Here is a 14,127-nt window from a genome sequence, read left to right as displayed (position 1 = left end):
CTGAGCGTGGCTGCTGGGCCACAGCGAGAATTAAGCTCGTTCAAAAGCGATTGCTTTGTTTGCTGCCGCGGACCTTGGGAGAGGTCGATTGATAGAGTCCGCAGTCCGACTACTATGAGTCTTTGGGAGTTGAGCACCTGGTCTACATTTGAATCGAGGTCACCAGTAGCTGAGTAATAAACTCTTCTTTCATGAACATGCATTGAGCTCGAGAATACTACCGTTCTAGCAGAAGAGGTAATATAACCTCAAAGTGGACACAAATCGTAGACATATATATACTGAATAACATGCGCTGCTCGTGCATAAATCAAATAATCATTGGTATACATAAAACCGCACTTGACTGCGCATAAAGCCAAAATCCCAACTCAAAACCAGAACCCAATTGTACTTGCCTCCCATGGATATATCTACGCCGGCGCAGCAGCCCCCTCGCCATTCTCACCGCTATTGCCATTTCCACCCGTAAGACTAGACATAAACTCCTGCCATCTAAACACCTCGGTCCTATTACCCAAACTCTTCCCTCCCTTAGCGAAAGCCCTCCGTCCACTAAACCCCTCAATAGCCATATCAATCTCCCTCTCCGTCAACTTCCTCTCCCCGGCCTCAGGCGCAGTATGCAACAAAGCATCCTTCAACTCTGCCAAATCAATCTGCCCATCGTCATTATCATCGAAGGCTTCGAACGCAGCGGTCAGTTCGTTCTGGTGGGAGAGGTTGCCCAGGAGGTCGGATAGCGTTGTCAGGTAGGTGGCTAGGTTGATGGATTGCGCGCCGTTGAAGTAGGTGGAGAGTTGGGAGGGGGTGGCTGAGAGACCGAGTTGGGAGAGCATGTCTGCGACGTCGGCGGAGTTGACGTGGCCGTCGTCGTCGCGGTCCATGACGCTGAAGGATTCGCGCATGCTGTGGAGGAGGGGTGGGGGCAGTTTGGAGAGGGCGTCTGAAGAGGCCATTCGTTGCATGGGTGCTGGTCGTGCTGTGCGCTCTGCTGGCTTGTAGGTCTCGACGGGTTTGTAGGTTTCGACTGGCTTGAAGGTTTCGACTGGTTTGTAGGTTTCAACTGGCTTGTAGGTTTCGACTGGCTTGAAGATTTCGACTGGCTTGAAGGTTTCGACTGGTTTGTAGGTTTCGACTGGCTTAAACGTCTCGACTGGCTTGTATGTCTCGGCCGGCTTAGGCTCCTCAATTGAAGTATGAATCTCGGTTGGCTTGAGGCTCTCAATTGGCTCGGTATTCTCGACAGGTGGTGACTTCTTCCTGCTAAACAGAGGCGGTGGTGCGTCGTCCCTCCCGGCAGCCTCAAACTTGGCTGCGATGGATGAAGTACTCAGAGGTCGCACCGTCATCTGCGAAGACGAGGAAACATTCCGCGTTGGCGAAACATTGCGTCCAGGTGAAAGATTTCGAGAAGGCGAATTGGGCGCTTCTGGGGTGCCCGTCGTCCCCCGTGTGTTCAGCCAGGATGGCGGGTTTTGCGATGGGTTGCCCCCGATGGACAGACGGTTGGGGGTTTGCGCAGGGGATGTCGGAGTCTCTTTGGGCTTTAGAGGCGAACTGTTCGGCGTCGATGGTCGCAAGGTAGACGGTGAGCTCTCCCTGATGGAGCCTGGTCTGCGGAAGGGCGACTGGCGCGGGCTGTTGAAGGAGAGGGGCGAGGGCTTGTAGGGCGTTGGTGTTGTAGACTGCATGTCTTTGTTAGTCGCATTCGTATAGTCCACAAGGGTCCAGCATACCATGGTGCGTATATTCGTTTTGGTGATGTCGCTGGTCGTCGCGTTGTTTGGTGTTGTCAATGGGATGGCCTAGCAACGAGCCTATCGATAAGCTGACATGGATAATTGGCGTAGGCATGCAGGGTTCGTTCACTCTCTGCGGGCAGCATAGCGGGTCACACGCATAGTCACAGCTCCGGATACTATGCGGTAGCCATTCACGCCTCCAGATCCACGGCCTGCTGGATCAATCCCCCATCACCGCCTGCTACAGCGCGTCATGTTGTTTCGGGACGGTTACATTAGGCTCCCCTAGCGCCGTCGATCTATAATGTAGCATCCGAGTCGCCAGGTGCCCGTACAGAAGAAGATGGAGACACTCATGGCTGAAGTAATCGCACAGCGGCCAAGCGGGCCCAATGCCGCTCAGCCTGTGTCCCTGCAGCGCCAGCCCTCCTTCTCCTCGTTCCCTCCCTCGCGATCGCCCTCTACCCGCAATGGCCACCATCCGAAAGCTCGCTCCCCGCAACCCCCCATGCTCCGCGAGGGCGACGAAGACGACTCGATCCAGTCCTCGCACGACGAGTCGTATCAGTCCTCCATGGCCGCCATTCCCAGAGGAACCGCCAAGTTGCGCTCGCAGTATCCCGCCGATGCAGTTGAGAACCATGTCGAGTACATCCTGGTCGCCTCGTTCGACATTGACCGCGGCTCCATCATGGAGCACCAGTACCCGGCGGCTATCAGTGGAGACGAGACTATGCTAGCAGAGCTCATGTTGCCCGATCAGGCCCACGTGCGCAGTCAAGACTGGACCATCTTCTTCCTGCACAAGGACACCACAGCCGAAGAGGAGGAGCGCGAAGCACGGAGAGAGCGCAGGAGGAGGAGACGGCGGCGGAAAGAGGGCCTGGAAGACGACGGCGACGACGATGCGACTGCCGGCACTGAAGAGCAAGACGACGAATACGATGACGGAGACGACGACACCGAAAGCGAAGGGGAGCCAGACCCTGACGGGCCCCCGTTGGTCTATGTCTTGAACCTGGTCAACACCAAGCAGGACAATACAGTGAAGAGGTAGGAATGACATACCCATGAACTTGGCAAGACTAACACTATGTAGAGGTGCCATCGTCAAAGCCATGGCTATATGCACGCGCCATCCCTTTCTGCACATATACAAGCCCCTGTTACTGCTGGCTCTCGAGGAATACTTCAGGGCACCTGTCCTGGAAACCCTCGAATCTCTATACAACGCCCTCAATGCCATGGACCTCTCACTCCTCCCGAGGCTCTCACCCCTGGAGAACTTCGTGCTTGGCGCCAGTGATGCCAAAGACATGTTTGTGGAGAAGTTTGAGCTCATGGTCCGGCAGCGGAAGAAGCTCGACGCTGCGAGAGACTCCGTCGAAACCTCTTCAGACCCTCAGTCGCGCAAGAAGACGTACACTGTCCCACGAGACACGCACGAGTTCGAGTCCAAGATCAACTACAACGGCATACCCGTTCCTGTCAAGATACCCACCGCTTTGAGTCCAGAGACTGTGGGCGACTTCTCCTTGATCAAGCTCATACAAACCTTCTCCGCGCCTCATGCGGCGCAACCGCAGCCCTTCGCTTTACACCCACATCTGACTACGAGCGGCGCATTCACTCACCCCATCATCGTCCTCGTCAACGCCCTCCTCACACAGAAGCGCATCATCTTCATCGGACATAATCGCCCCTCAGGCGAAGTCGCCGAAGCTGTACTGGCAGCATGTGCTCTGGCCTCTGGTGGCATTCTCCGTGGCTTCGTTCGCCATGCGTTCCCATACACCGATCTTACTAAAGTAGATGATCTGCTGAAGGTACCTGGCTTCATTGCTGGGGTCACCAACCCTGCATTCTCGTACAAGCCAGAGTGGTGGGATCTGCTTTGCGATCTACCGACTGGTCGCATGAAGATCAGCAATCGCATTGAAACGGCGTCACCCACAGAGGGGTCAATGTTCTTCCAGCAACAGGGCCTACCACTAAATGGGCCAGGTGCACCACCCGCCTTTGACGGCAAGGGTGGCGGCGTTGACCCAACCGGCGACACCCAATTTATGGACAGACTTCTCGAGAGCATCGCCAACCGTCACGGCGAGAATGCTATCCGAGCGAAGTGGCGTTCGTGGGTACTCAAGTTCACTCGCATCGCGGCCGCTTTCGAAGAGACGGTCTATGGCGCTTCGGCATTGTACATTGGCTCCCATGAGACCGACGTTGGCGCATATGGTGTCTCTGGCCATGGCTACGTCTGGCCAGACGAGAACCACAAGCTACGCGAGCTCGCTGCAAATGTACACCGTATCGAGGGCTGGCGCAACACAAGAAGTTACTACAGTTGCGTCCAAGATCTCGCGAGACATTGGAAAAAGAGACCAGTGCGCGGTCTTGATATTGGCCACCAGCACGACAAGCTGCGATGCTTGAAACTTACACACGATCAATCCGCGGGTATATATCTTGCACTTGCGCGGTGTGTGGAAGAAGCGGGCTCACCACCTAATGAGAGCGCGAATGCCTCTTCGAGTGATTTGTCGTCCATGGCCCAGTCACTTTCCATCGCAAATGACTCTGAGCGCAAGGCGAATTCGCAGCTTCAGTACGACACCATTCTGCAGCTGCTCTGTGTGATCCCAGATGCTGGTCTCTTCTATCTTAGTCTAGGCTTGTTTCATCCTCGACAGGATGTCAGGATGGCGGTCGTGAGATTACTAGAGAGGATCATGGACCACTCTGCTGGTCGGCACTACTGGGGTCAATTAGGACGTTTCGCCAAGCTGGCCTTCTTCAGAGTGAAGAGGGAAGAAGCGCAGAAGTAGTTACGGTACGATAAGGCGTTACTGGTGTTGGATGGAATTGCCGGTACAATACGTGTCATGGAGTTTGTAAATGCTGTAACGTAGATATCTGAATGAATGAAATGAAGTACACATGGAGTGCCTGTCTACCCTCATGCAAACTAGTCGCCATGCAGCAAAGTCACGTCTGTCCCCCAGACACGCTACGAACCGTTGGATGCGCGCGCATCCCTGCATCGCATCTCATCTCCGTCCGCCTAAATCATACTCGCCCAAAATTTCCCGCTTCACCCCTCGAATTGCGCCCGCCCTAGTCGCTGTGTCGCAACGCCCATTTCGCCCTCCCTACGACCTCAGACACGTTGCGCATGCTGTCTGCACGCCAATTGAACAGCGACAATGGCATCACCACCACCAAGCGAAGCCCCAGCGGTTAAGAAACGCGGACGCCCGAAGAAAGTCGTAGCCGAGGATGCGGGGGCAATACCAGCGGTCGAAGCGAGCAAGGCGGCCGTAAAGAAGGTGGCTGCGAAGCCTGCTGGAAAGGCGAAACCCGTGGAAGTCAAGAAAGAGAAGAAGACGGTTGTGAAAAGCGCAAAGACGCTTGCTCCTGCTGCTACTCCTGCCGCGGCGCCTCAGTCGCCAATTGCGCCCGAACAACCCACGCCCGTCACGCCCTTCACAAGCAAGATATTAGAGGAAGTACAAGCGAAAGGGACGTTGAAGAAGGCTCAGGCTGCGAAGGTCGTGGAGAAACAAGCGTCGAGTACGGACAAGAAGACAGCGGCGCCACAACCCCAGACCCAAGAACCGACATCGAAACCAGCAGTATCAGCATCCACGAAGCCTCCTCCTCCAAAACCGACTACAGCTCCCACCACTCCACGCCCAACAACAATCCCCCTCCCCTCACACCCCACAAAAGCGCCATCGCCCGTCTCCCCACCACCTCCTCCAAACCCATACCCACGCTTCTCCAAACCCACAACCTCCACCCGCCACATACCGCCAAACCCCTACCCAACCACCATTCGTCCCTCCAACCAACAAGCACCTCCATCTCCACCGCACCGCCAACACCCCACACGCCTCATCGAGCCCACACCAGACATCAGGCTACCACCCAAATATAAACCCGCGTCGCGCCGGGTAACAGCGATAATAGTGAGTTTGCCGATTGTGTTGGTGTTTGGATATGAGTTATTTGAGCGGTGGAGGGGGAAGGAGGTTAAGCAGGTTTTTAGGGAGACAGAGGGGTCAACGAATGAATGAATGATTTGAGATGGGTGGGTAATGAATGGGTGAGGGATGGAGGTAATGATGATGACGACGAGTAATGTTGGATTTGTATTGTGTATTTATATCATCATCTATATGGTCTGGTCTCTGCTACTTCTTATGTATATTCATAGAGATACGGTACACGGAAGGGGTATCACTACTCTTGTGTGCTGTTGCTGTTGCTATTCCAGTCTACTCTCTCGAATCGTGTGGCGACCTATCTTGGTTCGCCTTCCATGCTGGTTGAACAAAAGAAAAGGTGTGTGAAGATGGCAAAAGGATGAACAGAATGTGAAAGACTATGTATAAGAAGGGTAATCGCGAAAAAGATATCAAGCTCAGCGATCCACGCTACATGTAACTCTTCTTCCTTAGCAGCATGCCCCTAGTCCCTGACGGGTCAATTGGCAGGCCCGATGCACTGCCGCGACGGCTACCAGGTCTGCTGGCAGACGGAGAACGTGTTGTGTTGATGGGCTCTACATCCAGTATCGGTGGGCCTACACTGACATCGGGCGTAGCGGGCCCTGGAGGATGAAATAGGCGCTTGTATCGCAGTTCTGGTGAGCTTGGTACGTTTGGATTGGAGGAGGATCTTGCGGCCGAGGTCATGGTGAGATTGAACAGCGTGTTGGTACGACGACTGAGCGGACTTTGAGTTGGCTGTGGCATGGGCTGTAGCGTGGGCTGTGGGGTAGCTTGCATCGTGGCTTGAGGAGTTGAAGGCCAGAGGGTGGGACCGGTGAAGGTGGGTGATGTAGAAGGCGAGGGTGAAGAGAGCCTGTCTGTAGTGTCTGACTCGGGGTCGGCAAAGTAGTCGTGGTCAGACGTGTCGTTCGTGGACGACATGGGATCGAGTTGGATGGTCTCGGTCCACTGGCGCCTTGCATTGTTTGCGCTGTGAGCTTGCTTCGCGACGGAAAGCGGTTGTGAGGACGCTCTCAAGGCTGCGCGGGACAAGAGAGGACTGGTGGGTGCAGACTTCCGCAGCACAGGGCTGGGGGGCTCCGTCCTGAGCTCGAAGCGCGTCATCTTATGCGTCGATTTCGCTCGCTTTCTTTGAGCGAGATCATTATCCTGAGAGCTGGTCCGCCTGATATTGACGTCTTGCTGTGGTGTAAAGACGAGCCGTCCCTTGAGCTTTTGGATCGTGTCGTCCAACGCGAGCTCGATAGCGACATGATTTTGTATCCGCGAGAGCTTTGGCCATGTAGCTCGCTGTCCAGTCAGCATGCATCCGACCATGAACTCGGGCGTGGGGTTGCTCAAGACTCTAGGGAAGTCCGCGTAGTTGATTTTGGGGAAGATGTTGATGTCGCCTGAGTATCGCTGGCTGAGCACCGAACGTCCTTTTGTGACAAGGTTTGGGAGGAATCCAGTGTCCGCTAGCTGTTGGAGGCGGTGCATTACCTCACCCTTGCAAAGACTAGCTGAGAGACTCATCCAACCGGGACCAGTGACGGCGTCTTGCGCTTCCGCAGCGACAATCTCCTCCTCTTTCGCGAGAAAGGGAACAACGTGCGGGTTGACCTGCGAGACAATGAAGTGATTCACGTTGAACATCTCGGCCAACCGAGTCATCGGTAGGTCGTTGTCTACTGAGCCATCGATCCATGTCGCGTCAGGATTTGGATCCCAAGGTACTTCCAGGCCGGTCTTCGGGTCCTTGGCCAGCAGAGATGCCTTCTTGTAGACGAGCGGAACTGAGCAAGAAGTGCATCTACGTAGCGTTAGCATAGCCATAATGGTTCCTTGGTTTCGTGAACTTACACTGCAGACCAGATCATCACGTTCGGCGCTGTGATGTAATTCAAGAGCCTGGGCAATTCGTAGAGCGACGAAGTCGAAACAGGAATGTTCAAGATACGTCGAGTCCGGTTGTATGCTTCTTGAAAGGTCAAATCGCCGAGCAGATCACGCATAACTCTCATGAGATGTGCAATGTCAAAGAGAGCTCCGGACTTCATCAAGCGCATTGCTTTGTTGATCATGCTTTCTGGGTGATCCGGGCTTTCAAATACGTTCAAGTCTCCAAAGCAAAATTGGTGCATAACCTCCGGGATCTCTGCATCAGTCTTTGCGCATAGAACAGCGCTGACGATGCTTCCTGCAGAGGCTCCCGATATGATGCGTGGAAGAAGACGAGCGTCCCAAAGACCCTTGACGACGCCGATGTGGTTCATGCCAAAGGTCCCACCGCCTGAGAGTAACAATGCGCTCCTACCGAATGATTGGCGTGTTTGAAGCAATTGGTCGACTAGTCGCCGCGGCTCGATAGGACACTGATCTCCCTGTTTCTCTGAGACGTCCAGCAAAGCGGCCATAGTTTGCTGGGCCGACTCGATGTACCTCTCGATCAGACGCTTGGTTCCAATGTGCGAGTGCTTGTACAGACGCAGGTCGCCCATGTCGCCCAGTCCGCGTGTGAGGGTGGTCCTGATCAGGAACAGCATCCTCTTCACGTCGCAGCTCATGCGAGCATCGTCCAGCTCTTTCAGCCGGGCAGCAACCAGATCCACATTGTATTCCGGAGTGTCATCCTCTTCTTTCCAGGCTTCGTTTCCTTCTAAGATATCGAGCTCGGTCGCGGCGGCTTTCCATTGGTCGTATGTCTCGGCCTGCGTGGCGATCTCGTCAGCATGTGAAAGGGCACGACCAATCTGAGGAACCCACGTCTTTCATGTGCAGGTACAGGACCTGCCTACGATTTGCTTCCGCAGCATCCACGGCTAATTCAGGAACATGGTAGTCGCCTGCTGGATCGCCCAGAGTCCCCAACGGATTCCTGGCCAGCTGCACCAGGGGTCCGAGGAAGCCGCCATGGCTTTTGCTCTTCCTTATGGATTTCTGCCCATCTTGTCCTCCTCTTACGTGCAGTCGCGTACTGCCGCCTGTAAAGATGGTGTCAGACAGCAATGACATCGAGCGCCGGTACACGCCATGCGCGAATCCTACGAAGCCTGGCTTAGCCGGTGGTAGGAGGATCGGTAGATCGAGTGGTCGTGAAGGCAGCTTGCGGTGGTGTCGAAGTAGGAAAGTCGGTTTCCAGAGAGTCTGTCGCGGTCGAGGGGGTCTGTAGCCTAGTAATAGTGCTTTTCGAGAAGACGCGGTGTAGGGTGGCCGGAGATGGTCAACTGCGGGTGGTCATGCGCCTCGGTCGCGCAAGTCGCGGAAGGTGCGTCACAGGCTTGCCGCTTCAATACTTGTGCAATGTTGTCGCCGGACGACGAAACGAGCGCGAGAAGGGTCGGCATTGACGCCTTTGAAGTATTCGATGCGTGCAGCGCATGCTAGGGAGCGTGGGGACATGCGCATGGTACATCGTCATCGGCAAGGATCAACTAAACAAAGCCGGCGAGGGTGTCGCGTCGGCAGTAGTCATCAACCGACGCTGATACGACACGCATCTTCTACCTGTACCTGCAGGTCCAGTGTTGGCAGACTACTGCACATGCAGCCATGGATCATGTGTCTTATATGTAGCTGGTAGCAAAGGCCGAGAGTCCTCTGACCTGTTGCTGTGCTCAACTCCCAAAAGCCCTTAGTTGTGAACTGTGGGCACGCAGCATTAGTTTAGAAAGGCCGTGTAGCGCCGCGAATAGTTGCTCGTCCGAAATCGCGATCCCGCGCTGCAGACGGCAGATCTGGAGAGAGCTGCAGACGTGGGGCAGCCATCCCTACCTGTTTTGACCGCCATCTTCGATCTTGTGAGTCCACGAGGCTCTATGCATAAGACAATGCACCCTCAAAAAGAATATGGGTGTGACACAGTCAGTCGTGGCCATTCGCACAGGGACCGACCGGCTTACAGCTGGCGCCTCTTTCACATGTCAGACTTACACCCTACTGACTCATACAAAAAAGGAAAGAAGCAACGCAATTGTCCATGTAGATAATCGCCTGTGTTATGGGAATCTATTTCAAGCTACCAGATAGATACTGGCCTTGCCCATGAAATGGTGGCGTGTAGCTGACTCATAACGTCGTTGCCATACCGGGTATCATGCAACTGATAAACAAAAATGCCATACAGTCGCGCCGAAACTCCTTTCAAGCCCACATTTGCACACTCATGCTGTCAAGCATGCCTTACACTACTTCACGACTCTTGCAAGTCTCGGCTCCTCGCTTTGAGTACGCACTACACGGTACCACCCCTTAGGTTTTTCCTCCTGTGTGACTCCTAGATACACCTTGCTGACGTTGCTCAAGCGGGCGAGTGCATTTGACCCGGGTAGCTGGTCCGATAGTAAAAGCTCGGTGAAGGCATCGAGATGCTCGCGACGCAGGCGGTCCTCCATGAACAAGAAGTTGAACATGATGCTATACGAGTCGAAGGCGATTAGGTTGAGCCTGTAAGGCAGGGTCGCTGTTTCCTGGTACATCTGACGACAGACACCGTTGAGCATGGTAAACACCGTGGGCCTCTTAACCCAGGGCTGAGATATCGTCTTAAAGGGATTCTGAGTACCATCGTATACTGTGCACTGATACTTGAAGATGGGTGTAACCCGCTTTACCTTCTTGGGCTTTGTAGGATCAAAGGTAAGGTGATAGGTCTGGTAGCCGATGTTGATAGTCTTACCACCAAGTGTGTACGTGTAGATGAGGTTCCTCACGTTTTCGGGGAGCTGCAGGAGAGGCGAGTCGGTCTGGTTCATTTTGAATCTGATACAGTCAGTTCTGTGCATAAGGTGAGTGTCGTCTGAGACATACTTGCGGGCTTGGTCTGAACTTCTAGACAGACGTTCCCCCATTATAGTTCGCCGTGGTGCTGCAATCTCCTCAGCTTTGTATGTCTTCGGCTGATATGGTGCTTTCGGCTGCTCGTTTTTAATGACCCGCTCGAAGAGCCGTGATGTCTGGTTTGGCGCCGTGGGTGACGACTTGAGTATCGCCGGCTCGCTCCTGTGAGTGATTCCCTTGTACCGCGCGAAATTCTCATCTCTCCGTGCTTGCTGGTGGGCTTTCTTCTGGGCCTCCGCTGGTGGCGTTGGCAGAGAGCCGTTCCTCGCCCAGCCATTTTGTTCTCTCGACTTGTGCCTCGTTTTCATAAGGCCTTTGAAATTCTCACGGTCACCCTGGGCACTGCGCTGATGCGGCTTTGGGGCTTGGTGCTTCTTGTTTTCGAGAACCTTATCGAAGATGGAGCGCGGAGGGTTCATGTCGTCATCAGGAATGGAGACGGGACCGTTGAACCAGGATTTCTTTCCTCGTCGGCTTGAGGGTGGTGTCGGTAGCCGCAATCCATTTGGTTCGGTATTTGTTCTAGGACGCTTGTGACGGTCGTCGTTCTCATCTGCTGGATCGCGGTCGTGAGGTGCGCGACGTTTGTTTGGGCGCCGTGAATAAGTGACTTTTCCCGCCATTTTGCGGAAGAAGTTGATGACTTTTGAGAGAAGTGCGAAAATGGCGAGTTCGGATTGGGGAGAGCAAGTTTCCCTCGCCGCAACCGAAGAAAGTGCGAGGCTGCTCTATTGTGGCAGGTGCAGTTTGATCCACCTATTACCAATTAAGGTAGCGACTCGTTAAATGAAAGAATAACGAAGAAAGGAAAGTGAGTGAAGCTGGTCGTGGAGACCCAGTGTGCGTGCTTTCGCAGACTTGAGCAGCTTACCACGCGCAACAGCCGCTGCAGGTGGTTAAGCAAGCAAACCCAGGGCGTGAGTACGGTGCGTAGGAGTGATTGCGTTCCCTGAACCGTCGAACGATGCCTACGCGAAATCCCAAAGCCCAACGAACCTGTGTGCACGACGATCGGATGTAGAAATAGATCTCCGCTTGTCGCGGTCTCACGTGGGATAGTAGTAGTCATCAACGATGAATTTGGTTAGCGGCCGGTTCTTAGTGGCACCGTTTCTGAGGCAGCACAAACCTCGCCGGGCACATCATCAAGAGAAGAGCTACCCGCGTGTCTGGATGCCAACGTAGCCGTAGATAAAGACTCATGTTCTTCTTCGTTTGTTAGGTCGCGGGAGCAGATTTTGAGCATTGCGACGTATCTCGTCGTCTTCAATCTTACCCCAGCCATGGCCTCCGCTCGGGTCGACAAGAAGAAGGTCTTTTCATTACTCTATGATCGCAACACTCTAGTAACTCGCAAGAGGACCTCTTTAATTGGAAATACTCTGCAAAGTCAAGCATGCGAAGTCCCTCTCGAGGTGAGAGACGCCGTTGCCCCGTGACGTGGCTTTGCTCTTCCCAGTCCTGCCTCCTCTTCCATTCTCGAGTCTTCAGATCATCTTGTCATCTCGCTTTTCCGAGCATAGTCTTTTCACGTACAGCAATATCCAAAGTTTCCATCGCATAGCTACAATTCCATTCCAGTAAGCCCCTTAGTTGAGTTGAGTCTCGCTCCTACCTGGTGGTCTTTCGATACTAGCAAGTCGACGTCATTTCGTGGTCACCCAGCAAACATTTGAGCTGCTGGTGCTCCAGGCTGCTGCTTCCGCTTCGGGAAGGCGTGCTCACCTCGACTCCAACCCGCGGCAAGAGCTAGTCGGCTGCCTCGTCAACAACGTTGGCCGCACTTCTTCTTCCAACCTTGTCTCAACATCTGCGAACTCAGTATCTCCTAGCGCTCGCGCTCGCAAAGTGAGCATGCCTTTCCTCACGCCCAAGAATACAGGTGAGCTTTCTCGATGACGCTGCAGGTCAATCTGCTGCTATGTTGGTATGGAAACGCTGACCGATGTATAGTGAGCGCGGCCCCGGCCTTTGTATGGGATGCCTTCCCTGCACCGCCCCCGGAGGCTGAGACGTGTATGTATGCCCATACTTGAGCACACATAAGACATCGCTGACTTAGTGAATAGGGACACCAGATCCTGATTGCATCGCCAGGCCCGGAGATCTTCCAGATCCTCGGTTCAACCGTGACCCGGAACATGACCGTCGTAGCAAGTCCTTTCGAAAGGAAGCGAAGATGCTTGCTGCAGCACAACAACACAGCCAGCTGCCGGAGTCAACATCTACAAACGGTAAATCTCTAGGTCTTGGGATCGGTGCATGGCCTGCTCCAGCTCCACGCAGTACAGGTTACCCTCGTGACCTGGTGCGAGGCTCTGGCTCTCCCTCACCTCCGGCGGACCCTGTCGGCGAAAACGTTCAAATCTCTAGGCCCAAGCTAGCTGCAACGAAGCCAGTCGCACGCGTCGCAGGTCCTCCCAAGGGCACAATGGAGCTCATGTCTGCGCCATACCATCGCCGTCCAGAGACGCCAGTCGCATCAAAGGCTTCCACACGCTCAGTTTCACCCGTAAAGAGGCAACTCTCGGCATGGGAGCTCACGATGGAGAAGGCACTTGCCGAAGCTGCTCCAGCGGCCACTGCAAATGTCTCGACTCGACCTGAGACTAGTCGCAAGAAGTCCATGCCTCCGCACCTGAGAGGCAAGCCAGACGAGACTATCAAAGCAGCTCATCAGAAGTCCGTCACAGTCAGCCTGAACCCGAATGCCAAGGTATATGAGGCTCCGGCCGAACAAGAGGAGGTGGTTGAGAAGGAGGTAGGCGAATTCGAAGATAAGATCTTAGCATGGCAAGTGGTTATGGAAGATCCCGGTATACAGGATCCTAGAGATGTAAGTCTTAGAAAAACTATACTTCCAACATGTACTAATATGCTTTAGGGCTTGCGCATGCAGCAAGAGCTGCTGAACCGATACATCGTCAACAACCAGCTTCCTCCTCCTCTTCCTCCTCCTACTACTACCGCCGCCACCGCAACCACCGTCAGCAATCGTGTACACGTTGATCATGCCACCAAGATCAAAGTGTTGCTCATACGCGCCATGGAACACGAGATGGATCTTGAGAAGGTTGCACCCGAGCGAGAGCTCATGGTTATGCAGCGCGCTGAGCTTGACAGTTACTGTAACAAAGTCAGCTCTGCCCACAAGCACTGGTGGCAGGCTATGGGACCGGCATGAACTGTATCACATCCCGAGTATGCATCGAAACGGCGGCTTATGTGGTATGCATATACTTCCTTTCCTGGAAGACCCACGCTAATCGCAGACACACACAGGCTCTCACTTCACGAGCGGACATTCGCCCGCCACCATCCAAAGTTCGGTGCTAGTTTAGGAGTCGGAGTTCCGGGGGAGAATTATCTTGATCATTAGTATGCCCATCTTCTTGACTATCATGGTCAAAGTGGAAGGACTCTGCTACTCGATGGGGAGGACGCATTGGTGAACACCTCTGCACAGCAGAAGCGACGTCTGCGACTGGTGCATGCGCATATCTAAGCCATCAGTGGAAACAATACATGACACGAATATCATTGCGCGT

General features: G+C 54.1%; 6 protein-coding genes across 6 annotated transcripts; 3 read left to right on the top strand and 3 right to left on the bottom strand.

Moving 5' to 3' along the window:
• Window positions 1-413: 413 nt before the first annotated feature.
• J4E87_003120 (uncharacterized protein) lies at window positions 414-1,742 on the bottom strand (the record flags this gene model as incomplete). The annotated part of the gene is made up of 1 exon (XM_049374753.1): window positions 414-1,742. The coding sequence occupies one exon, from the start codon at window positions 1,740-1,742 to the stop codon at window positions 414-416; it is 1,329 nt and encodes a 442-aa protein (XP_049235744.1).
• A 346-nt stretch (window positions 1,743-2,088) lies between these two features.
• Window positions 2,089-4,573, top strand: J4E87_003119 (uncharacterized protein; the record flags this gene model as incomplete). Its single annotated transcript, XM_049374752.1, has 2 exons — window positions 2,089-2,798; window positions 2,845-4,573. The coding sequence occupies 2 exons, from the start codon at window positions 2,089-2,091 to the stop codon at window positions 4,571-4,573; spliced, it is 2,439 nt and encodes an 812-aa protein (XP_049235743.1).
• A 378-nt stretch (window positions 4,574-4,951) lies between these two features.
• J4E87_003118 (uncharacterized protein) lies at window positions 4,952-5,824 on the top strand (the record flags this gene model as incomplete). Its single annotated transcript, XM_049374751.1, has 1 exon — window positions 4,952-5,824. One exon carries the CDS (start codon window positions 4,952-4,954, stop codon window positions 5,822-5,824), a length of 873 nt encoding a protein of 290 aa, XP_049235742.1.
• Window positions 5,825-6,184: 360 nt separating this feature from the next.
• On the bottom strand, window positions 6,185-8,515 carry J4E87_003117 (uncharacterized protein; the record flags this gene model as incomplete). Its single annotated transcript, XM_049374750.1, is given in 3 exon segments — window positions 6,185-7,553; window positions 7,604-8,493; window positions 8,507-8,515. The coding sequence occupies 3 exon segments, from the start codon at window positions 8,513-8,515 to the stop codon at window positions 6,185-6,187; spliced, it is 2,268 nt and encodes a 755-aa protein (XP_049235741.1).
• Window positions 8,516-9,927: 1,412 nt separating this feature from the next.
• J4E87_003116 (uncharacterized protein) lies at window positions 9,928-11,202 on the bottom strand (the record flags this gene model as incomplete). The annotated part of the gene is made up of 1 exon (XM_049374749.1): window positions 9,928-11,202. One exon carries the CDS (start codon window positions 11,200-11,202, stop codon window positions 9,928-9,930), a length of 1,275 nt encoding a protein of 424 aa, XP_049235740.1.
• A 1,231-nt stretch (window positions 11,203-12,433) lies between these two features.
• J4E87_003115 (uncharacterized protein) lies at window positions 12,434-13,763 on the top strand (the record flags this gene model as incomplete). Its single annotated transcript, XM_049374748.1, has 4 exons — window positions 12,434-12,461; window positions 12,533-12,595; window positions 12,649-13,415; window positions 13,464-13,763. The coding sequence occupies 4 exons, from the start codon at window positions 12,434-12,436 to the stop codon at window positions 13,761-13,763; spliced, it is 1,158 nt and encodes a 385-aa protein (XP_049235739.1).
• Between the last annotated feature and the right edge of the window lie 364 nt (window positions 13,764-14,127).

The sequence above is a fragment of the Alternaria ethzedia genome (assembly GCF_023757985.1).
Source record: "Alternaria ethzedia strain BMP 0044 chromosome Unknown scaffold_5, whole genome shotgun sequence".
Lineage (NCBI taxonomy): Eukaryota > Fungi > Ascomycota > Dothideomycetes > Pleosporales > Pleosporaceae > Alternaria > Alternaria ethzedia.
Note: the sequence above shows the minus strand (reverse complement) of the source record. Positions and strands in the feature narration are given on the sequence as shown.